This window comes from Brienomyrus brachyistius, chromosome 10 (genome assembly GCF_023856365.1).
Source record: "Brienomyrus brachyistius isolate T26 chromosome 10, BBRACH_0.4, whole genome shotgun sequence".
Lineage (NCBI taxonomy): Eukaryota > Metazoa > Chordata > Actinopteri > Osteoglossiformes > Mormyridae > Brienomyrus > Brienomyrus brachyistius.
This window is the reverse complement of record NC_064542.1, coordinates 20,214,710-20,239,647: the sequence shown is the minus strand read 5'-3', so window position 1 is coordinate 20,239,647 and position 24,938 is coordinate 20,214,710. Positions and strand designations below refer to the sequence as shown.

Below are 24,938 nucleotides of genomic sequence, written 5' to 3'. Positions count from 1 at the left end.
GACACATCACACTTACAAGAAGTGCAAGTGTATTCCTGGTTTTTCTTACTTTCTCTTCTACGAACCAAGTTCCTTGTCTCCAACTGCATTGTGTGGACCCCCCCCCCCCCTCCCCACCACCTACCTCCCATACAAAAAGCATTGCCTGGTCCCTCTGGCTGTCCCACCTTTGAGACATACCCCTCATAGGAATTGTGGTCTTGGTTGGCGAACTGATGCACTTTCAGGAACTAGTTTCTAGTAAAGACATATAACGAGTTCCTCTCATCCAGTTAATACCGCATGTAAGAGCCGACAATGTGATGCTGGAGAAGCAGTACTGCAAGTCGTAGAGTCGGGAAGTTTGACACTGAGTCGTGTTTCTTAGCGTCAACATATAAGGTGAAACGGTAGCTGCTGCTGCACCAGGAGTGTGACCTTTGAAAGACGCTGGACGTACCGGCAAGGGTGACATGGCAGTAGAATCTGTTTTTACTGGAGCACATGTGGGCATATGGGTACAATCCTATTACATAATTATTGAACTTCATACGCTAAAAAAGTCAAATTTTGTGTATATACCTGCAATAGGTTAGATCCAAGGACCTCATTTCTGGGTGTAATTTGAATCTGTGTATGTACCATTTTTTTACTGTAGGTGAAAGGTGTTATATGACTGTAGTGAAGGCAGTTCTGGAAGGTGTGTTTTTCTGTGGTGGGTGTCCTCGTGGTCTTCGGGTGTCCGCTGAGTAGATGACTGAGTAGGTGCCTGTGTTGGTGGTGCAGTGGAGACATCGGTGTAACGGATATTTAAAATAAAAAGCTCGAGTTGCAGCATGTAAAGGGGAACGTTGAGCATAATATCCAAACCTCACTGTACAGTAACAGCTGCCCTTGATATCCCTGTGGTGAAATTCACTTCCTCTTTCTGTTTGGGAATGTATCCCGTGTCATTGTGTTTTTCTCGTAATCTTCTGGTTTGTTGACTTGCTTCCACCCTATTTTCGATTCTTATATACGAGGAGCATAAGAAAATGTAACTGCTTGGTATGAGTGCTGTGTAATGCTGTGGACCCCCTGTGTCCAGGAAAACACCTTTTCCCCTCTACACAGGTTATAATGTTGTTTCTCTGTTATTATCGATGTTTATTGAGTTTTAATCTGTCTACACCGCCAAACAATGTTACTTCTTTTGAACATGAACAAGGTTTTGCTCCACTATATCCGCCAACACTCTACTTTTCCTCATGAAATGAACAAAAGAAAACCTGACAACCATTAAACGCGAGTGTAATAAATGACCCTCATTTTAATGTATTAGCCTTCAACAAAAGAAAATGGATATTGCAAATTGCGATATTTTTTACCAATGTTTTTAACTGAATTGAATCAAGTAACAATTATTCCTCGCATTTCCATACATCAGTTTCCCCGTGAGATGCTAACTGTATGGTTTGATTTTGGCTGTGAATATTGGGATTATGTATAACGTCACAACCGAAGCTCTTGCACTATTTACAGCTATTGGTTTTTATTTAAAATCTTTAATAAAGATCTAGTTTTAATGCACAGTTAAAGTATAGCGATATAAATGGTAACTGTCATCCTATATCCACCTTAAAAATATCCACCTTAAATTATCTATACCGCATTTGCTCTTTAAGTATCCCAGCAGCTGCTGGGATGGAGCTGTCAGTCCTATTGCATGTCATGTTGAATTTGTTTCTTAGAAAAGTCTTCATAAATATATTCTAATTGTGAGAAATAAGGGTCTTTTACATATTTCTTGAAATACTGAGTTGTATCATGCCTGTAACTAATTACTAATCCATGTTCTGATAATCAATTTCATATTTTATTTTTGATGTTAAAGAGCTCCTTACAAATGCTTTTCACAGTTGGATATTTTACAGGAGAAATTCGTTATTTTGCTTAAGGTTACAGCAGCGGAGGTTCCCAGTGACTCAAACGGGCCACATTTGGTTATATGCAAGCGTCGGGGCTTTTGAAATCTGTGGTACAGCTGTGTCTTAAGCCTGGGCCATTTGGGGCTTTATCTGAACAAACTCTGAATGATTCGTTTAGCTCCATATTTTAACAACCATGCTCTCAGTTTGAGAATTCCATACGTCACAACAGTCCAGGGCTGCGTTTCCCAAAACCTTTGTAACGCTACGATCAGCTTAACTTTAGAGAGCTAATTCAGCACATTAAGTCTCTAGGCTGTATAGCTAATGATGTCTCAAGTTCCTCACAACACTCCTGCAATCAGAGTAAAACAAAAAGTAGTTTAAATATTAGTTTGAAGATGGTTACATGAACCCGGGTTCGAGTCTCCGCCTGGGTCACATGTGTGTGGAGTTTGCATGTTTCCCCATGTCATCGTGGGGTTTCCTCCGGGTACTCCGGTTTCCCCCCACAGTCCAAAAACATGCTGAGCCTAATTGGAGTTGCTAAATTGCCCGTAGGTGTGCATGTGTGAATGAATGGTGTGTGAGTGCGCCCTGTGATGGGCTGGCCCCCCATCCTGGGTTGTTCCCTGCCTCGTGCCCATTGCTTCCGGGATAGGCTCCGGACCCCCCCGCGACCCAGTAGGATAAGCAGTTTGGAAAATGGATGGATGGATGGTTGGTTACATGAATTTGATGCAGATATCGCTCTTCGACACGGGTCATTGAAAAGATGCATTACTCACCAGACACCTTGATGACATCAGTTAATATGGATGCCAACTCAGGGACCCCCTGAGGTCTTTGTAGGGTTTGGATGTTATCCAATTGTAACTCTCCCAATTGTGTGTGCATGTCCTTTGAGAGACCAGCATTATGTCTTAGGTTTATCCTGCATATCCAGTACTTCCTGGAATAGACTCTAGCCTCACCAACACCCTGTACAGGAATTAGCAGCAGGAAAGGCCAATTGATGGACATGCTGAGGTTGATTGGAGTTACCAAATTGCCCATAGGTGTGAGTGTGTGAGTGAATGGTGTGTGTGTGTGTGAGTGAATGGTGGGTGAGTGAATTAGTTGGGTTGGCACCCCATCCTGGGTTGTTTCATGCCTTGTGCCCATAATCTGTGGGATAGGCTCTGGATGGATTGATGGATGGATGCATAGATGGATACACACACATGCACACACACACACACACACACACACACAGTGGACCAAATGTACCCCACAATGTGATAAAAACCAGTTTTTTCATGTCCCTACAAAGATCTGTGAATGCAATCAAAAAACAAAAAATGCCAAAAAACTTGTATTTTATTTGGTTACTTATGGTGAAGGTTAGAGCTGGATAGGGGTTAAGGTCGTTATGTTGAGATTAATGTTTATCCCATGGAAATGAATGGAGAGTCTCCACAAAGATATAATTACAAACCGGTGTGTGTGGCTGTGTGTATATAAGTATTTACGGTCATGGAAATGACAGGTGGAAATGCTAATTGTGGTGTCTTTCCTCACTGTTAAACATTGTTATTGTATTTTACTGCATCCTTTATATATTTCCCAGTTGTAATCCCAATGTAAAACACATGTGGGGCTGCGTGTGGCACACTAGGTTAGTGTCTGGATGGTTCTTGGTTTGAATCCTGTGGCTGGCAAAGTAACCCTATCACCATTGGGTCCTTCAGGCCTAAACCCCAACTTCTCCTGGAGGGCTGATCAGGGTGTAACAGAATAGTGTTAAAAAAAGAGATTCTGTATATTGATAATGACTGTTCTACTTTTAACATCTGTTACAGTATTGGGATACTTCAGTAGAAAAGCTAGCTTGTGAATATAGTTAGTGTTAATTGGTTATTTTACTAGCAATTACTGATTCTCAGAGCATTTGCATTGAGGGAATCAAAGTCACCAATTTAACATCAAGCTAAACAAGTAATGCAATAAGCCAACTCTGATCTGAGTGACAGAGGCCTCATGGGAGCAGCATAGGGTCAGACGCCTTCCCGATTGTCTCCATGTCCTGCATTACTATGTGTGAAGTCTCATGGCTGCAGCTGGTGTTCAGGGTCTCGCAGTCCTCTGCGCTCTGCACTATCAGTGACCTAAACATCAGGAAAGGAGATGCTGTTAGGGCCAGACACGGCGTCTTGGGACATGGCCTGCAGTTCGGCTAAAAAAGTGCAGTGCAGACTCTAGCATTTGTTAACCCATTGAAAATAACCTCCTAACAGCATTCAAGAAGACCTGAGACATAAACACGAAGGAACTAACATGCTGTGAGACAAAGGCGGTCGTCTGTCCCATTAAAATAGTAAAAGGGAGATACTTACGGAATGGATAACCTGCCCGTTTTCCTCTGTTTACCTGAGAAAATGAGTGAGAAAATCCTTTTATTCACGGAGAATTTGCTGGCATTTCTGTACCATTTTGTTTCACTATAAAATTATCCTAAATCCAAAACTCCTAAATTGCAGGCAACAATCCATCATGTCAGTGTGTGTGTGTGTGTGTGTGGTCCAGATATACCTTACCTTGTGGGGGGGGGGGGGGGTAAATATCCCTAAAACATGATGAATACCTATTTTGTGTTTGGTTACTTATGGTTAAGGTTGGGGCTAGGTAGGGGTTAAGGTTGTTATAGTTAGCGTTAGCATTTTTCCCATTGAAATGAATGAGTGGTCCCCACAAAGATATGATTACAGGTTTGTGTGTGTGTGTGTGTGTGTGTGTGTGTGTGTGTATGTGGATTAGGTTTATATTACATTGTAGGGACCAAAGCAGGATCAACAATTTGGGCTTAAGGGCCTCGCTCTCTCTGCTGACCCCAGGAATCGAACCAGCAACCTTCTGGTCAGAGGCATAGCAACCTAACCTTCAAAGTCATACACCTCTTTACTGAACTCAGCTGGAAGGTTTTGTTATACGTTTTTTTTGCATTTTGCAGTCGCGAACATTTTTCTTAATTGTTTTAAAGGAAAATGAAAACCCGATATGTTTATTTCTTCATTTACAGTTCGTAACACAGTCACCAGAAAGGAGCAATATATATTTCTTGCTTCTGTACAAGTTGGCCAGTTTCATAGAAGGATTGTTAGATGAAATTTTGCAGAAGAAAATACCTGAGAAACAGTTTTATTAATAGGTAGCTATTAAACTAGCATTGATTTTTTTTAACTGTTGTGCATCATGATCCCCATGATGAAAAACCTAAAGAAAGGAGGTTTGAATGTTACTGTGGCCCTCAAAGCCCAAATGACTATTAGAGTATCGGGGTACTGCAGCTTTAGACGTGGCTTCTCCGAATCATTACGCGCCTCTGTGTACGATGGTGTGACTGTGCACACGCACATCTGCATACTTACACCACAGGATCAGGCCCGCGGTCCCCAGCAAGAAGGTTAACCCCGGTACCAGAATCCAGAGGCTCAGACTGAGAACCTGAAAATAACAGTGAAGCATCTTTGATCTGCGTTTCCTTGTAGAAATATTCTTCCGTTGGTGTGAATGGTTCCTGAATACTCACATCCGGATGCTTTAGTTCTGCAATGAGCAAGTAAAAGAAACACGTCGTATTTTCCGTAAGATTAAATAATGTTTCTTTAGAATAAACAATAGTCGAGTGAATTCTTAGGTTTCGTGATTGTAATGTGTGGAAGAAATTTCTCGAAGTCCGACGTTTAAGTGTTTGACACTCAGCAATCATGCGTCTCGTGTTCTGCTCCCCGAACAACAAGTGCATACATCTCTTATTGCCAAAAATGCAGTCATCAGACAGTCCAAAGAAAAGGATCAGGTGTCTGTAGACACCAGGTACTTCAGATTATTGAGGCTTATCGGCTCAGAACAGGGCAACCTGAACGGAATTTTCCTTTGCAGTTTCATACTGAGTCGAGTTAAATTTATCCAATTACCCAATAACTTTTATCTCACTTCCAGGTCATGCTGACCCCGGCCCTTGCTGAGCAAGCTTTATTATGGCAAACGTTAGTTCCTTAATAGAAAATAGAAATCCCTTTACTTAAGCAAGCTTGCATTAGTACATTGTGCTTGATACATCAGACTGATTCAAGTGAGGTTATATTGTTTCAATCATTATAGGTAAATCAACAGCACCATTATAAGTTCTATTATTAATTACTGATTAGATATGTATATATATATATATATATATATATATATATATATATATATAAATATATATATTTGCATAATCATGAATTTTCTATCACAAATGCGATATAACCAGTAAGGTAAATACCTTTTCTCTCAGTGTCTGCGATAGTCTGCATTTCGGTGTCCTCTTTCATGGATCGTCGGAGGGACGATGCAGGAGATGGTGCTGCTGCATGCGAGGGACGACGTGATGCTGGGAAATCAATATTGCGAGAAATATAGTTCAGAAGATAATATGTTTTCAACAGATGCCAATAGAATGGAGGTATGTTGCTGCGGAAGCTGTGTATAAACGGCATAGTGCATATAAACATGATATGTGGGTGTAATAGGGGCAGTGTGCAAGTTGTACCACGAGTGTCTGTTGCTGTAGTAGTCAGTGCCCTTGTGGTCTGTGGGTCTGTCAGTCTACTTGAGGTCCCAGGATGTGTTTTCGGAGGTTCTGTAACGATATTGACAAAATGTATATATATTCGTTAAATCGAGGATAATACATTAACATATCTGAGTGTGAATACATCTTCAGGAAGTCCAAGAGGACCGTGAGAGTCAGGTGACCCTTTAGAATTGCTGCATGTCCATAGAAAGCTGATATATGACCATAATGAAAGTTATACCATGAGTGCTGGCAGCTTGTTGTTGTGAAACTTTCTGGAGAGACAGTGGTTAAAGAGATTTACATTCAGTGGTCACTTTGAAAGGTATAGAGCAGTGTTTCCCAACCCAGTTCTCGGGGACCCACAGGCAGTGCACATTTTTGCTTCTGCTCAGCACCCTGCCAGACAGTCCACATTTTTGCTCCCTCCCAGCTTCCTGCCAGACAGTCCACATTTTTGCTCCCTCCCAGCTTCCTGCCAGACAGTCCACATTTTTGCTCCCTTCCAGCTTCCTGCCAGACAGTCCACATTTTTGCTCCTGCTCAGCTTCCTGCCAGACAGTCCACATTTTTGCTCCTGCTCAGCTTCCTGCCAGACAGTCTACATTTTTGCGGGAGCTGGGAGGGGGCAAAAACGTGGACCGTCTGTGGGTCCCTGAGGACCAGGTTGGGAAACATTGATATAGAGTGATCCGGCAAAGTACCGGAAGTAAAATCACCACCATTAGTGCAGTGCCATCTCCTCACAAATATACCTGTGTGTGAAAGGAAGCTGTCCTCATAGTGTAATATATTATTTAACATTACTCTGACAGACATGTACATGAAAGCAGGAGGATCTTGTACTGTCATTGGCTGCTCAAACAGTAGCAGAAAAACACACAAGCCTTTAGCACACAGAGAGCAATTTATCCATTCGCTAATAGGGCTAGGAGGTATATAACATTTTTATGGTGTATCGATATATTTTCTAAATGAGATATGGAATGATAGAATACCCTTTATATAGATATACTTTTCTTGTGTGTTGAAATTAGGACTCTATTGAAAAGTTTTAATAGAAACCTATAGTATTCCTTCCTGGTTATAAACAACTTGAGAGGTTTGGTCGTGACGTACAGAACTCCAGAATTCACAGCTACTTCAGCCTTGTTGTGGTTGTTAATGGACTGTGAGTATCGGACCGGGCCTTTTAGAATAATGTGTCCACTGTCTGGCACAGTGCGCAATGTTCGGCCGACCCATCCGGAGCTCGGGGAACGTTAAAACTCTATGACCGACCTGTAGTTGGCATTTGGTTGCTTATCACAGGCCAAACGATTAATGAAATAATTCTGAATACTTATGAAAACTGAAATTTGTATTTTTTGTTACTGATGTGACTGGTCCGTAATGGTTAATGCAACACACTAGTATATGAAGTGAGTACAGTGCAGCGGATGGTAAAGCATTTTACTCTGTATTTCTAGTTATTGTAACCAATGTCTAATGCACTTGTAAAATTTGAATAACGTGACGATTGCCATCCATATAAGATACATTGATCGGTAGCTGGGGGCCACTGTCTGACGACGTCATTCTGTCTGTTCAAGCTGCTGTCATTGTCGGCACAAAGTGCCACTGCATTATAGCGGTGCGCCAAGATGGCAGCCCCCACAAATCACTTGTTGGACTGCTCTGTATCTGCTCGGTATCAGAAAAACCCTGCTCTAACAAACAGCTAATATGAAATGTGCAAATGTGGCTGCAAATCATTATGTAAAGACGGCAGACACATTTGAGAGGAAGAGAAATTGTTCGACTAAGCCTTAGATGCATGATCCAAGTGAAGTTAAAGATGGTATGACTGCTGGTACCAGACTTGGTGGTTCCAGCCTCTCAGAAACAGCCGCTGTCCTGGCATTTTCACAAACTACCGTGTCTGCTGTATAATGATAGGATGATCAAAAACAGCCAGTCAGGGGTATTTCTGTGGCCAAAAACACCTTGTTAATGAGAGAGGTCAGAGGGGAATGACTGGACTCCTTGGAGCTAACAGGAAGGTCACGAGTGCAAAAACAGCAGCTCAGCAGAGCAGTGGTGTGCAGAAAGGCATCTCACACAACTTTTCGAATCTTGAAGTGGTTCTAGCAAGCGGCGGTCCCACCCAGTACTAGACAGGTGTGCCTAATAAAGTGGCCACTGTGAGTACGTTTGTGTGTGTCTGTGCATGTACATCTTTAGAAGGTCCAAGAGAACAGATGGGCGCTCTCTTAGAAGTGGTATATATCCAAAGCATGCTGATGTAATGGAGGCAGTGCGGGAAGTTATACTGCACCATGAGTGTCCATGGCTGTACTGGTCAGTGTCCTTGTAGTCTGTGGGTCTGTTGGCCAAGTAGACCACATGGGTGCCCATGGTGTCGTTGGAGGTCCTGTAGAGGTCAGAGGCTCTGTCAGTGCAGTTGATGTGATGGGAGCCTGTGTTGTTGTTGGATGTCCTGTAGAGGTCAGAGGCTCTGTCAGTGCAGTGGACGTGATGGGAGCCTGTGTTGTTGTTGGAGGTGCTGTAGAGGTAACAACATAATTGATAGCAATTCAGGCTCATGGGAATGACTGGTAAGGACAATAAAATGATCTGGATGACATGAGTTGAGTTGCGTTCCCTACATCCACCTCTCTATCGGCAACTAAGCTTCAGATATTGAACAGAACTCTAATTTGTGAAACAGGGACAGGCTGCATGAGGGCAGGTGGCAATAACAGCTGCCTTTTCAACGTTTGATGCACTAACCAACTCAATATAACCTGCTGTGATGAAATTGGACCATATGGGAAAAAATAGCTGAACAAACAGATAGGAAGCAAATTAACAGAATCTCACCTTGGTGCTCAAAGAGACGCTTGCTAAAATTGTAAAGGTACTTATGTGTTGAATGATATATTTACCTATCATGTTACATATTGTACTTATAAACAGGTGAGTTTTTATGAATGGTGGTATTCCTTGTATTGTTAGTAGGCCCGGCCCGATGTCGCAGTGATCAGCATTGTCGTCTAACCCTCTATTACCAGCCTTCTCGTCTCTGCCAGGGCTCTGTGTGTGTGTGTGTGTGCGTGTGTGTGTGTGTTTGTGGAATTTGATTGTTCTCCCTGTATTGCTGTCGTGTTTCTTCGGGGTACTCCAGCCACGCTCCCCCCAGTCCAAAATCATGCTGAGGTTAATTGGAGTTACCAAATTTTGTGTATGTGTGCGTGTGTGTGTGTGTGTGTGTGTGTGTACGCCCTGTGTTGGGTTTGCATCCTGTTCTGGATTGGTCCCTGCCCTGTACCACTACGCTCAACCCTCCTGCTGCCCAAAATAGGACAAGCAGTTACACAAGATGGATGGATGATTGTTAGAGCTAATCTATGTCCTAAGACTTATGTTCCTTAATTGTTGTCTGGGAGCTGGATGGAGGGAAATTGTGTGGAAGTTTTAAATGATCACAATGTAAAAATTATTAACACACCCATTAGTATGAGTCGTTAGGTTTGCAGAAGCTACATGGACCAGAACCACACATTAAATTATTGCCCATTTCCTTTTTAAATTGAATACCCCAGCAGCTGCTGGGTCAGTGGTTCTGGTGCAGTGCGTTCAGCCACGACCAGAAGGCCGGATTGGCTGCGAGTTTAGTGAGCAGGAGGAGGAGGAGTCTGACTGAACACATGAGGCTGCCATGGCCCCTTATAACACTCCCCTTTTACACGAGGACTAAGCATTACGTCGTTTTTGTAGCTCCTCCCCTCGTCACACTATTGCTACAGGTATTGTTAACCTCTTACATACAGTATATACATATATATATATTTTTATTTGGCAGAAGCTTTTATGCAAAGTGATATGCAGTGCAATGGAGGCAGTGCTGAATGTAATACCATGAGTGTCCATGGCTGTACTGGTCAGTGTCCTTGTGGTCTGCGGGTCTGTTGGCCAAGTAGACCAAATGGGTGCCCATGGTGTCGTTGGAGGTGCTGTAGAGGTCTGAGGCTCTGTCAGTGCAGTTGATGTGATGGGAGCCTGTGTAGTTGTTGGAGGTCCTGTAGATGTCTGAGGCTCTGTCAGTGCAGTTGATGTGATGGGAGCCTGTGTAGTTGTTGGAGGTCCTGTAGATGTCTGAGGCTCTGTCAGTGCAGTTGATGTGATGGGAGCCTGTGTTGTTGTTGGAGGTCCTGTAGATGTCTGAGGCTCTGTCAGTGCAGTTGATGTGATGGGAGCCTGTGTTGTTGTTGGAGGTCCTGTAGATGTCTGAGGCTCTGTCAGTGCAGTTGATGTGATGGGAGCCTGTGTTGTTGTTGGAGGTCCTGTAGAGGTCAGAGGCTCTGTCAGTGCAGTGGACGTGATGGGAGCCTGTGTTGTTGTTGGAGGTGCTGTAGAGGTAACAACATAATTGATAGCAATTCAGGCTCATGGGAATGACTGGTAAGGACAATAAAATGATCTGGATGACATGAGTTGCGTTGCGTTCCCTACATTCACCTCTCTATCGGCAACTAAGCTTCAGATATTGAACAGAACTCAAATTTGTGAAACAGGGACAGGCTGCATGAGGGCAGGTGGCAATAACAGCTGCCTTTTCAACGTTTGATGCACTAACCAACTCAATATAACCTGCAGTGATGAAATTGGACCATATGGGAAAAAATAGCTGAACAAACAGATAGGAAGCAAATTAACAGAATCTCACCTTGGTGCTCAAAGAGACGCTTGCTAAAATTGTAAAGGTACTTATGTGTTGAATGATATATTTACGTATCATGTTACATATTTATAAACAGATGAGTTTTTTTTATGAATGGTGGTATTCCTTGTATTGTTAGTAGGCCCGGCAGTGATCGCATGTCGCAGTGATCAGCATTGTCGTCTAACCCTCTATTACTAGCCTTCTAGTCTCTGCCAGGGCTCTGTGTGTGTGTGATCCAGGTATACATTGCAATGTGGGGACCAAATGTGATACAAGCCTGTTATTTTGATGTTGCGGGGTCTCTTTTTCCATCCCCACAACAGGAAATTTAAATTTTATAAAAATCTGTGACCGCAATCAAAACCCTACAGCTTTGCTTCCTGTCCTGGATTGTTCCCTGCCCTGCACCAGTACACTCAACCCCCCTGCTGCCCAAAATAGGACAAGCAGTTACACAAGATGGATGGATGATTGTTAGAGCTAATCTATGTCCTAAGACGTATGTTCCTTAATTGTTGTCTGGGAGCTAGAGGGAGGGAATTTTCGCGGAAGTTTTAAATGATCACAATGTTGAAATTATTAACACACCCATTAGTATGAGATGTTAGGTTTGCAGAAACTACATGTACCACAACACAGTGCAAAAATATATGAATGCTTACCTTTCTGAATGATTAGGAAGACATTTCTTTTCTGGTCATTGAACAGTCCTGGAATGTCCACACGACATCCATATGTCCCGGAGTCACTTTCCACAGCATTGACAATGGTCAGGGAGACATCGCCCTGGCTGAACTCGCCCTCTAACAGGTATCGGCCACTTCTTCTGAAAGTCACTATTCGCCCGTTGGTATCGATGACTCTGTTATTGCAGCCTCGCAGTGGCACCGCACCTCGCCCCCAGCATGCAGGCAGGGGGCCGTAATATTTGGCATTATAAGAGCAAGGCAGGGTGACACTCCTCCCAGCGAAGCCAGTGATTGTCTGTGCTGACGATTCACTCACTGTAGAGAAATTAAAGGAAGTAACAATGTGATACTTCATTTATATATTTTTTTTTGTCGAATAGCCAAATCATTATTGGGTTCATCACAGAAAAAAACTTACTCTGATAACTGTAAGAGCAAACGGTTAGATGTTTGCCTGTCTTTGCACTTGAGATCTGAGAAAAGTTTTGGACGTTTCTATGCACCAAAGGCTGGAATCCCAAAGACTTACCTTTTAAACGTAATCATTGACCATTTGCTCTTTAAATTAAGCATCCCGGCACCCGCTGGGACGGGGGCTCTGGTGTCGTGTGCGTCCAGCCGCGACCAGAAACCCGGATTAGCGAGCGTTTACCTGCGAGTAGGAGAAGGAGTTTCATTGCACAGGTCAGGCTGCCGAGGTCCCTCATGATGTTCTCACAGGCGAGCGTCTGCTGAGGAATGTCCAGCCTCACTGCCAACTGCAGATCTTCTCATGCGTACTTCATCTATTCTGTCGGTCACGCTAGGGAACATTTCCCATTTTTAAAAATACTTATTTCCTGCTTAATATTTTTGAAAGAGGCAAAATAACCAAAAGGCCACTCACCCCCATAATCTCGATCGCTTCCGTTTTTAAAATCTTGGGGGGCAGGAACCCAGCGTGGGGGTTTGAGAGTTCAAACTACTGGTAGAATTGAAAAACTTAAACCGAAACAAGACTAATTTAAAATCAAAATATCTTGTGTAAAGAAATATTAAAGCATAATTTTGTCACCCAGCGAAATGTGTGATTTTATCAAGCGTTTGAATACTTCTGCAAGGAAAAGTAAAGGCTTTAGATATAAGTTCCCCTGAATTATATTGTTTTGCAGTTATGTTCATAATTCATTTAGTTAACTTGCTTTCTTTTGAAAGCTGTCACAGCACAATATAAATTATACAAGAAGAGGCAAGAGAATTGGGGCCACCTCCTTTGGGGCTTCTCTGATCAAATGGCATTTACGGTTTTTCTCGATTGCTTTGATGCATTTCTCAAATGATGTTACATCGTCTTTGCTGTTAGATCCTTCACCGTAGCGAAGGAACCATTATCGGTGTTCCCCGTCTCCTGCTGTGAAGAGGAGCAGTGTATTTATGTAAGTGATCATCGTATTAGCCACCACACGTAAAATATTTCAACAGACTTTCATAATCATTTAAGAATATGTCCCATAAAATGCAGTGATACAGCATTGTTGTATTTATGGTTGCCGCAGTCCATGATTTTGTTGCCATTTTGCTGTTTTCGTGTTACAGCTCGATTGCTTTGGCACATTTTACGAAACATACGTGACATTCTCACAATAGAAAAAACAGTTCAAAACAGTTCATACATATAATGACTATTTCATTGATTGAATTATTTGCTTTTGAGAGTTGTGAGTGAAATATGGTTTTGCAGCTACACCTAGTGTGCTGTATGCATGAACTGTTTGGAGAATTGCTGTTATATTCCTTCTAAGCGTGTTTCATTGAATGTGTCACATTGTTTTCCCTTATAAATATATAATTTCAGCTTTGGTCCTCACATTATGGCCCTTTGTCTTTATGAAGCACAATGATGATCAGCGCTAATTTGTACACGTGTGCCGTCTAGCGGATTGTGTAGTAATTGATTTTGGCTTTTATTTTATTTTATTTTTCACTCAGAACACAAGTAGAATGGAATCGTTGCACTTTATGTATCCAACCTTGGAAAACTGGTATATAAACCACCCTTCTTTCTTTCCATGAGAGACGCAGACACACATTTATAAATCTCTGTCTTCCATTTCCCCTGGTTCCCCGACCTCCTGAGTGTTTTTTCCATATCTGCTTTTCATGCTTCTTAAGATTCTGTGAATTCTCAGTGGTGCCCTGGTGTCCCAGCAGACTGTATCACAGGTTGAACTGAAGATCCAAAGCAGTTACAGTCGACCCTGCATCACGAGATGGGCAAAAATACATCAAAATATATTTCGATACAAAATATAAGACAGGCATCTGGTGTGAATCGCACAAGGGTAAGACGAGAGGTAAGACAAATTAGTAACAGGTGAGAATCCAACGAGCCACACTGAGGAAAGAACAAGGGAACAGGAATGCAGGGCATGACAGTAACCCTCAGGCAGACCGGGGAGGGGACCCTGGGACATGAGCCCCCCCCACCCGGCCTGCCAGAGGCCAACCATACCAAGTGGAGGCAAGGGAATGGTAGGGCCTGGGCTGAGAGGGGAACATGAAGGCTGAGAATAGGGAAGAGGGCAGGAACAGGGAAAAAAATGACCTGAGGGACCAGCTGGGCAAGGTGGGCCCCGAGGGGGGCAGCACAGCGGCCATGGGTCCCTCTCTAGGAGAACCAGATAAAGCTGGCTCCCCATTGATACCGGAGGCCCCTTGGGACAGGGGACAGGGTGGCCCAGGTTTGGGACAGGATCCGGGGTCCATGGAGCGGGACTCAGGGCCAGAGCAGAGGGGTCCCAGTCCAGGTCTTCAGGCGAATCCTCCTCTGCGTTCACCCTCTCTGGGTGGCAGCCAGGAAGACATGCTCAGGGTTGGGGGCTGGCAGAGGGTTGCGCTCGGGGCTGGAGGCCAATGGGCGAGCAGGCTTCAGCTGGCTAGGAGGAGGGGGCCGCGGGTGAGCAGGCTGAAGCTGGCAGGATGGTGGCCACAGGCCACAAGCTGCAGGCAGGAGCCGGAAACGACAGAGCAGGCATCAGGGCACCTGCTGACAACTGAGGCCGACTTCAGGAGGCAGGGCAGCAGAGCCGCATGGCAGCTTCACTCTCCAGGCAGGGCTCTATGGGTGTGTTGGCGCCCTCTCCTGGGCAAGCTGTCTGGACACCTGCAGCAGCCCGGTTCTGCACAGGTGCTGATGGAGAGCATAGGGGAGTCGGCGAACAGCTGCAGTGGAGTGACGGAGACCTCACCGGTGGTGGGTGACTCAGTCACAGGCTGAGCAGCCCCCCCTCCAGGTCGGGAGTCTGCACTGCAGGTGGGGCTTTCATCGGCTCCGCAGCAGTGAGCACGTGTTGCTTGATCATTTCCACCTCTCTGGTATCGGCTCCCATCTCCAACAGTCTCAAATTTTCTATGTTTTCACTCCGCTCACATGCTCACTAAATCACTGAATTTCACTTGGTTGGTCCCGATCGCGGGGAGTCTGCGCTCCTAACCCCCACGATGTGGAAGGGTTGACTGTAGACAACATCAGGGTAGAATGCGTCATCAAGACTCAGGAATGTTTATTGTCAACTCAGCCATATACAAGTATACAGAGGGTTGAAATTGCATTTCTCTAGGAGCAAATGGTGAGACAATTAACGACGCAGCACCGATATATATTCAAAGTTGAATTTCAGCCACAAGGTGGCAGTCTTTACCTGCAACATGAATACAAAGAGGAAACTACTGCATTATCAGTTCCGCAGAAGTGTATTAATTAGAAGTGAATATGCCACGAAACAACCGCAAATCGGCTTTTAAAATATCACCAGGGTTTAACCAATTTGTAATTAATCAGAGCCATGTAAAGATGAAATGGGGGTCGTGGAGCCTCTCAACAGTTCCCGGAAGATAGCAGTTAGTACAAGCAGCACACTAGAGTTTCTTAGTTTGCTGCGCTTTTGAATGAATTAAAGTCACACTTATATAGCACTTTTCAAAGCAACCAAAGCACGTTTACAGAACCAATGGGGAGCCACCTCAAGTACCACACTAGGCTCAGTTGTTGGCTCAGTTTAAAAAATTATTAAGCTCGGTGTTTCTGTTAAGTTCAGAACACAAACTCAACCAAGAAACACAGGGAGGTCTGACGCTGGACAGTAAAGTACACTGTAATTTATACAGCGCTAAAGATGTGCTAGGATCGGGCAGCGTTCACGCAAGACATGGCCAAACACACATACGACATTTGGAAATACAACAAACATTAACATTATCAAAGATGGGGGTCTATATACAACGTCCCAGCATGTAATTCACAGCTACAATATTATTGGGCTGGATAATGTACGATACACAAGCAATTCCTACGTCACTAGTCAGTTAAATGAAGATCAGGTTAATTCTTGCTTTAAATTCTGTACGGAAATTATAAGTCAATGGAAAAGGGAAAATATCGAAATTACCGTATCAAAAGAACCTGGTGCGGTAGAAAAGCACCCAAAGCTTCTGCCAGGTTGAAACTCACTTCCTGAAATTGCAGTAACTTAGCATTTTTCCGAATTTTTCAGAGGACGAAAATAATTGTTCAAAATACGTATATAACTAAGTAGAGTGTTTTTTATTTTTTGTTTTGACCAACTTATAAAATAAGTTGTTAACTAAGATGGGAAGATGTGACAAATTTTCTGTTGAGAAACGTCTTTATTCTAAGCGTTATTATCTCCTCAAACTAGGACGCAGCGGCAGCCATTCTGCGTGAGGACGCTAACCACACAGTAGCTACAGTAAGGTGGTGAAGGAGCAGGAGAGAATTGATTTAAATATAGGTGATGATCAGGGGGCCAGATTTGAAAGGGCGATTTTAGCCAGGACACCTGGGTACCAACCGTACTCTTTAAAAGATGCCCAGGGATCATTTATGACCTCAGCACCTTGGCTGGCCAGTGTCTCAGCTGATCTGGCAGATCACCAGTTTCAGGGGACTGACCAATGCAGCCGTGGACTCAAGCATTGCACTAGCAGAAGAGCTGAACACCTTCTTTGCACGCTTCTGCACTGCACCACCATGCCGCCCCCACTGTATGTTATTGCATCTCACTTTGTCTGTCTACTACAGTGTATTGCAGAATGATGTTTGTATTGCGCAGTGTCTGTATACGTCTGCACTTTAGAAGCACCACTGCAATTTCGTTGTACAAGTAACAACCGTGCTTCAGTAAAATGACAATAAAGACTTTCTATTCTATTCTATTCTATTCTATTCTATTCTATTCTATTCTATTCTATTCTAATTAGCATAGGTAAATGCCCTGCCAATCCCTATAAAAGTCACTAACAGAAATTAAGAAGAAAACTTGAGAAACTAAGCAAGACTGAACTGAAAAGCCAAGGCCGATGGAGCACCGGTCTAAAGCCTAAGAAAATGTGAACAGCAAACAAGCTGTGATATTCAGGATCGTCAGTAGCAGATATAAAATAACACAAGAAGATGTAAGGGCGCATTACTCGTTATTACTCGTTTAGTAATAATTATAAAAAATAAACGGTAACACTTGGTGAAGCACAAATACTTAGTAAGAACTCGGTTACTACTGAAGTACAAATCAGTACTTCATATGTGTTCCTTTTAATAAAGCCTGTGTCACAGATCAGTCCAGGAAAACCCCTTTGACATCACCCTGTGTTCCTCTACTCGTCACCATAGCCCCAGGGAATCCTGAGTTGTGAGACTGGCACCATCTGGGAAACCTCTTCCCTGCCTACTCCAATTTACTGTTAATACCAGTTGTGTTCAATTGGTTCCAATTGTCTGCCGGTCACGAGATATTCTTAGGCTGTTGAGAGTTTGGGTATTTTCTCCTACGTTCTCTTTCCCTGTCTGCCTGTGTTTTTGATCCTGTTTCCATTCTTTGATGACTCAAAATTCTGCCTAGCTCTGCGCTCATCGCCCATCTTCCAAGTCTGAGTCTTGCCAAGCCTCTGGCTGCCGATACCGATCGCCTGACTCCTGCCTGAACTACGACCACGCAAACGCGTTGTGTTGGTTTTTAGTGCCTGGGCATTCAGGAAGAAAATAAGTCATTTTACGTATCTGATCTGCGCCAGTGTCGTCCTTTTCTTGACCTGTCTGCCCCGACGCCCTGTTTCGTTCAGCCATTATGTGGATTCTCTCTCTTGTCATGCCGAACCGTGTCACCGTTATTAAAAATGCTAAATTAACAGCAGTGAAAAGTTTCGAAGTTTCTTCGAGAAACGTGAGATTCCACTGTACTCAAGCCAAGACTTTTAATAGGCCTATTAAAGATATACGCCACGTGACATCTGTAAACTCCCATCGCAGTGCTGATGAGGGTCAGTGAGATGATACCTATTTTCAGTCCACGCAGTAACTGGTATCTCTTCTCATCTTCTGTTTTTCACTTTTCCCTTTGCTGGAAATGATTGTATCGGGACACTTGCTGTATCTTAACCGTCCCCTTTCCCAGTACGTTCCTAACCCACCATGTGTCCCAACATCATAGCCGGCAGGGCAGAGTAACGGTCTGTGCAACGGCAGCCATCAGAGTCAGGAAGGAGGCTCCAGTGACTGGGAATGACAAGCCGGATGGACGTGACATGTTTATAACTGAGCAATGTGACATTTTACTCCGTGTTCAGATGCATTTACTGCAATCTGCTGGTTTACTGCAATCTGCTTTTCCTTGGTTTTCAAAACGCAAGTGCCTATCTGACAGTTTTTATGGTAACATAACGAACTGCTTCCAGTGAGCAGCCTGTCGCCGCTTCTAGTGAGCAGCCTGACCAGACGTTCTGTCCATATAGGACATAAATTTCCTAGGTGAATATCGGAAAGTTATTAAATACTAATTGAAATAATTTTCTTTTGAAAAATGAACTGTGATTACTTTTTGTTTGTTAGCCTTGGCATAAGCAGGATGAACCACTTTGAGATGTGGCATCTAAACAATGAACAATTGGTACTAACAGTAGTCCAAAGTATGCCAAAGAAATACCCCCCCCCCATCACACACACCATTACATCACCACCACCAGGCTGAATTCTTAATACAAGGCAAGATGGATCCGTGCTTTTTTATGTCTCGTTTCTGCCGAATTCTGAATGTTGTAGCAGAAATTGAGAATCATCAGACCGAAGAACGTTTTCTCCAATCGTCCTTTGTGCCATTTTGATGAGCCCATTCCCACCGTAGCCACCATTTCCTGTTATTAGCTGACAGGACTGGCACCCGGTGTGGTCTAATGCTGCTGTAACCCATCTGCTTCAAGGTTCGATGTGCTGTCTGCTCAGAGGTGCTCTTCTTGTGGTTTTTTTGAGTTACTGTCGCTGTTCTATCTGCTTGAACCAGTCTGGTCATTTTTCTCTGACCTCTACCATCCACAGGGCATCCAGAGAACCGCTGCTCACTGTGTGTTTATCTCTTGGCCCATTCCAAGTAAACCCTAGAGATGGATGTGCATGAAAATCCCAGGAGATCAGCAGTTTCTGGAATACACATACCAGCCTGTCCGAATTACCCACCATGTGTGCACCTTCCTGTCTGGTATCAGACCTCCCTGCATTTCACTGTTATATGTAGTTGGTGGTGGTTCGGCGTCTGTGTCAGTTCTAGGCGGAGATGCAGGTGGTTGAAGTGAAAGAGGAAGATGCAGAGGGCAGGAAGAAATGGAAGCAGGTGATCTGCTGTGGTGACCCCGAAAGGGAGCAGCCACAAGAAGAAGAAGTTAGTCCTTTTAAGGGGTTAATGAAAGGGTGTTCTTCTCTTAAGACAAGACTTATCTCATTTTGCTGCCATGATACCATGGTCTGCCAGATCTTATACTGGTGTCAGAAGTGGGATGCCTGAAGCAGCCCCACTGGTGCTACTGGAGTAGATCCTTCTGGATATTGCTCTGACAGCCTGCTCCAGCCTGACAGACCTGTGGGTGGCTGTGGAGCAGAAGAAGTGGCAACAGCTGTTTCACAGCGGGCTCTGAGATACAGTAAAACGAGACGCGACTCCATATTACATACCCTAACATCCTACAGGAATTAGGCTGAATCAACCTCCAAATTAAACAACAGAACAAACACTGATATAGGCTTGGGCAGTACATCGTTTTTCATACCGTCCAGACATAATACCACAGTATTTTGACAGTACATTCAAAAGCAGTGTTATCCCAGGATTTTGAAGTGTTGCTGATAAAATCTGCCAGTGAGGGGGGTTGAGTATGACCCATAATAAATTTCACAGAATTACCAAAAAACCTGAAAAAAGTGTACTACAATACTCATTTAGCACATATTTATTAATAGCCGAAGGTCTACTGGATTATATTCATCATCAAACGAAGTCGTTCACCAAATCAAACCTCCCCTCCCAGCATGACAACGCCTGCCATCCTCGCTACCATGTCAATCTGATGACTGTAAGATACGGGCACCCTGAACCTGCCACCATATGATAATACTGACAGCAGTCATTATCTACGCTTTTGCAGAGCAAGTCATGGACGGCCCACGTTGTAAGCTGGGCCCACAGCATCACAGACAAGTTTCCATGGGGGAAGGAAGCTCAGCTGCAGATCCTGACCAGTCAGCGAGTGCGCAGGGCCCAGTCGGACTCTGCAGGCGTCTCACCAGGACGACATCGGACCTGTGATGCACTTTCCCATGAGCCTCAGCAAAGCACAGACGCAGGGGTCTGCAGGGGTTTCACTTTCAGCAGATGCCTCTTGTAAGTGTGCTCTCTCGTCCCAGATTCTGCCCTCGCCCCGCCCAATTCCCCCCATGCCCGCACTCAGCTTCAGCACACAGGGAACCAGCTGGCAGGTGAGCAAACTGCTGTGTTAATATTGTCTCAAGCGGGAAGCCTAATACTGAAGCCCACTCATAAAAATATTAAGTTAACTTAACTTAAGTTATATTAAGTTAAGTTATATTAAGTTATGTTAAGTTAAGTTATATTAAGTTAATATAACTTAATATTAAGTTATATTAAGTTAAATTATATTAAGTTATATTAAGTTATGTTAAGTAAGTTAAGTTATATTAAGTTATATTAAGTTAACTCAATATAACTTAATATAACTTAACTTAAGTTATATTAAGTTAAGTTATATTAAGTTAAGTTATATATGAGAGAGAGAGAGAGAGAGAGAGGTTATATTAAGTTATATTAAGTTAAGTTATATTAAGTTAAGTTATAAGTTAAGTTAATTTAACTTAATTTAACTTAATTTAACTTAACGCCGTACCCCCCCGTCCTGCCACAGCACCTTGGATCCAATCAGCGCTCCCTCAGGCCACCAGTGTCAGCCTGCTGGGCCGCTGTCCGAGACGTCGATGACCAGGAGGGGCAAGAGCTTCTGGGGGCAGAGACTTCTCTACAATGTGTTTCAATTTTGAATTTACTGAGCTGCAGTATATTGTTACATGGTATGTGAAGACACGCTCTTAGCTTTGATTTAACAGACATAATTTCACATTAGGCTTTTTTACTGTAGCATAAATTGGCCAGAGATATAGGAAAAATTATGTTGAAAATTACATTCACCATAGAATTTACGTTTATTTGCATTGCTCGCTGTTTGAAAGAGGTCTATGATGGATCTTTGCTTTTTTCTGCATTACATTTTTATCTGTATTGGACACCGCTTTGGTCCGTGTGACCAAAACTGTATCCGGCACAATTTCAGCACATTTCTCAACTTGTTCAGGAAAAAACCTGCAATGGAGGAATATAAACAGAATGTAAAATGTTTCGTTTTTCTCTTTTTAATGAGAACAATCAGATACTTCAGCAGTGTTACATAAAGTACAGATGCTTTTGAATTAAAAAAAGTAACATCAGTATTTGAGTTATTTATCCTTTGTTAAATTGGCAGGTCATTGTGGAAGCTGAAATTTTTGAAGTTATTTGTGAGCTGATAGGAAAGTGTGAACTTTGTCTACCTATAAATGGAGATAAAGTGAGACAGTGGGAGTGTGAGTGTGTGTGGACTCCTGACTGCAGTATCCACATGCTGTGAGTAGTATGTGATGGTTGACAGTTTAATGAGTCTGAAGCTTTAGATGTCCAATGATACTTTATTTAGGGATGCTACTTATCATTTTTTTTCACCAAAAGTGGGGGGGTGGCTATATATAACTGTCCCCCCTTCCCCACCACCATCTGCGCCCCTGGTGGACTGTGTGTTATATGACTTATGTCGTATTAGACTACGTTATGTTACTTCAGACATTGTTACATCAAACTGTGGGTTGTATGCTATGCGAGACAGTGTGTTTTATTAGACTGTGTGTTAAGGGTCACGTTAGAGTGTGTGTTAAGGTATCAGTGCATTTTTAGCCTGAACACAGAGTTAGCAAGGTCTTAGCAGAGGGCTTAAAGGAAGTGGTCTGTAGGAAATCAGCCCACCTCGGACTTCCTCTCCGCACTGCGCTGGCCTGTGATGTCAGAACACTGCAGTACGCGGCAGTGTTTCCTCCCTCTTTGGTGCATGGAGGGTCATTTTACGTGTCCCTCCCCTCCCCCCCCCCACCTGTACCCGTGCTCCAGTGTGGCTGTCCTGGCGTGTGCCGACACTGTCTGCTAGCATGACAGTCAGGAGACCATAGGCAGCTGAAACAATTTCCTGAAAACTCAGAGTGGGAAGGAGAAGAGTGGGAAGGTTCTGAGCCGGGTCAGATCTATGCACAGAGTGACAAGCTGCTGGTCAGCCACTGAGCTTTTGGGGGTCGGGCATGTCCGGTAATCACTGCCTTCACTGGCTTTCACTGGTTTCCCCTCCTGGAATTACAAAGCCCAGCATGCACAGAGGAAGCGCACGGCACTTTTTCTGAAGCCAGACTCACATGAATGGTGTCATGAATCGCCAGTTTCATTTAAAAGACTCTCATTGGTCCCTTGGTGGGAGGGTCTCTACTTCCTCTGTGACCAGTGAGGGGAAAATGATGATGACCGCTGTCTTCATTGTCACAGCAGTCAGGGAGCGTCAGAAAAGATCACACATTTTGCATGTGGGTCATAGCAGCTGTCACTGATATTTTTCAGCATATGATACTGTTTGAGAACCATTCCTTCTGTTTGAATGTGAGCATGAAGGGACTTTCCTATCGCGTTGGTGACCTCCAGCACATGCACTTCTTCATTTATTTGTTTCAGTCTTGTTCGCCTTCCATGTCTGCTTTCCTAGCCAGGAATCAGCGCTTATTTGAGTCAGACAGTGGGCACTGCATCTTCCTGTGTGTTTCTGCTGATCTGGCATCTCCTGGAGAACTTTGAACCTGTGAGAACAAAGTGGGGAAGAACGATAAAGGCCAAGTGATCATGGAAACTATCAGTCAAGTTTTCATTTCTGCAATCTGAACAAGTTATTTTAAAGTCATTTATTAGAACTCGGCTAAGAAAAATCCAGCCTGACCACCGTAGGTTGCTGATGCTGGTTTATGGATTTCCAGTAGTCAGCCAGCTTAAGGTATGTTTTTGCATGGTGGTTTGACGGTTTAGCTGGTCACACCAGCATGACCACTCAAAGAAACCAGCAAGAACTGGGACATGATCATCAAAGTCTATCTCAGACCAGCTAAAACCAGCTACCAGTATAAGCTGGTTTTTAGATGTTTTTTTTCACCAGGGAAGTAATATATTCACAGTGCATCCAACTGTACTTCAATCTAAATATTATAGTTTTTCAAGAACTTGGATTCAGTTTTCAATGTTGAGTAATTAATTGAACATACCTGTAATAATGCAGAGGATTAATGCTGAAATGACTATTATTGCTATAATCCGTATCGTGTTCCCTGTGAAGTCGTGACCCTCTTGCTAAAATGAGAGACGTCAAAATGAACAGAAGGATGTACACATTGGCTGCACATTGCAAAATCACAGGTCAGGCTGCCTGCTATTAAGCCCTTGATTAGCTGTTGATTTTTGTCTCTTGGATTAATGTGATGAAGGATTAATAATTAATAAAAGCACCTCAGTCTGGACTCTGGCAGGTACTACAATGGTTCCCTCTGTGGTGAAGGCTGGAGTTTCCATGTACAGACAAACAAAATAAATAAAATGAACAAATCAGAACACTGAAACACATCTGAACATATCTGCATTACCCATCATGCAATGTCACATTCTTGATATTGCTTTTGATACTCTGTTGTAAATCCTTTTCAGTTGTGGTTGATCCTTACAATGGTCAGTAGTATCTAGCGTTTCCAGACCGTAGTGTAGTAAAAGTTCATCTTCCAGGTGCTGGAAGGACACTTGAACTGTCACGTACTTCACAGTAATAATGAGTAAACAAATTTGCAAATGTTTTAAAGGACTGGAATTGAAACGTAAATCATTTAAAATAAAGCATCCTGACATATCAAATATTGTTTTTCTGTTATGGTGATGCACACAGCAGCTTTTGAGTCAATCTAGCAGAAATGTTCTGTCCGGCATACATGGTTAGACTAAGCATTAATAAGCATGCCGGTTGCTCACTGGAGAGGTTACGCCAAGGGGTTCTTACCATCTCTGACCAGCAAATGGAAGTTGTATTTTTCGTCGTTGAACAGTCCTGGTATTTCCACGCGGCATCCATAATTCCCCGAGTCTTGCTGCGTGATGTTGACGATGGTGAGGGAGACATCGCCTCCCTCCATTCCCCCCCGTAACTGATACCTCCCCGAAGTCCTGAAAGTCACTTTAGCTCCATCGGTGGAAACGATGGTGTCCTGGCATTTGAACAGCGGCACCAAGCCTCGTCCCCAGCACGCGCTTACAGCCCCGTGCGTTTCAACGCTGTATTTGCAGCGCAGCGTTACTGGGTCCCCAGCGGACCCCACCACCAACTTTAATGCAGCACTGCACCCTGCAAATAAACAGAAGCATGATGATCCCGCCTGAGACAGTCCAAGTTCATTAAAGATACCATAATTAATTCCAACTTACCGAGCCCTATACTAAAGGTGAAGCAGTAATGCACTAGGAATAAAGCATGCATTTTGGCTAGAAGCAAAGTCATCGATGCTGAATAATCCTTTTCCAGACGGCTGTGACATAAATAACGGAATGACACACGCCCACGATTATTTTTTAAGGGTT

At 43.5% G+C, this 24,938-nt stretch overlaps 2 protein-coding genes across 2 annotated transcripts; both read right to left on the bottom strand.

The window, feature by feature from the left end:
* Positions 1-6,248: 6,248 nt before the first annotated feature.
* LOC125750212 (AAC-rich mRNA clone AAC11 protein-like) lies at positions 6,249-12,581 on the bottom strand. The gene is made up of 6 exons (XM_049027665.1): positions 12,527-12,581; positions 11,848-11,878; positions 10,380-10,871; positions 8,798-9,025; positions 6,457-6,546; positions 6,249-6,297 (listed from the first exon to the last, which is right to left on the bottom strand). Coding segments are annotated over exons 1-5 (807 nt in total). The 3' UTR covers positions 6,249-6,297; positions 6,457-6,545.
* A 9,019-nt stretch (positions 12,582-21,600) lies between these two features.
* Positions 21,601-24,868, bottom strand: LOC125750673 (hepatitis A virus cellular receptor 1 homolog). Its single transcript, XM_049028840.1, has 5 exons — positions 24,786-24,868; positions 24,364-24,705; positions 23,826-23,875; positions 23,585-23,669; positions 21,601-23,128 (listed from the first exon to the last, which is right to left on the bottom strand). Exons 1-5 carry the CDS (start codon positions 24,856-24,858, stop codon positions 23,061-23,063), a joined length of 618 nt encoding a protein of 205 aa, XP_048884797.1. The 5' UTR covers positions 24,859-24,868; the 3' UTR covers positions 21,601-23,060.
* Between the last annotated feature and the right edge of the window lie 70 nt (positions 24,869-24,938).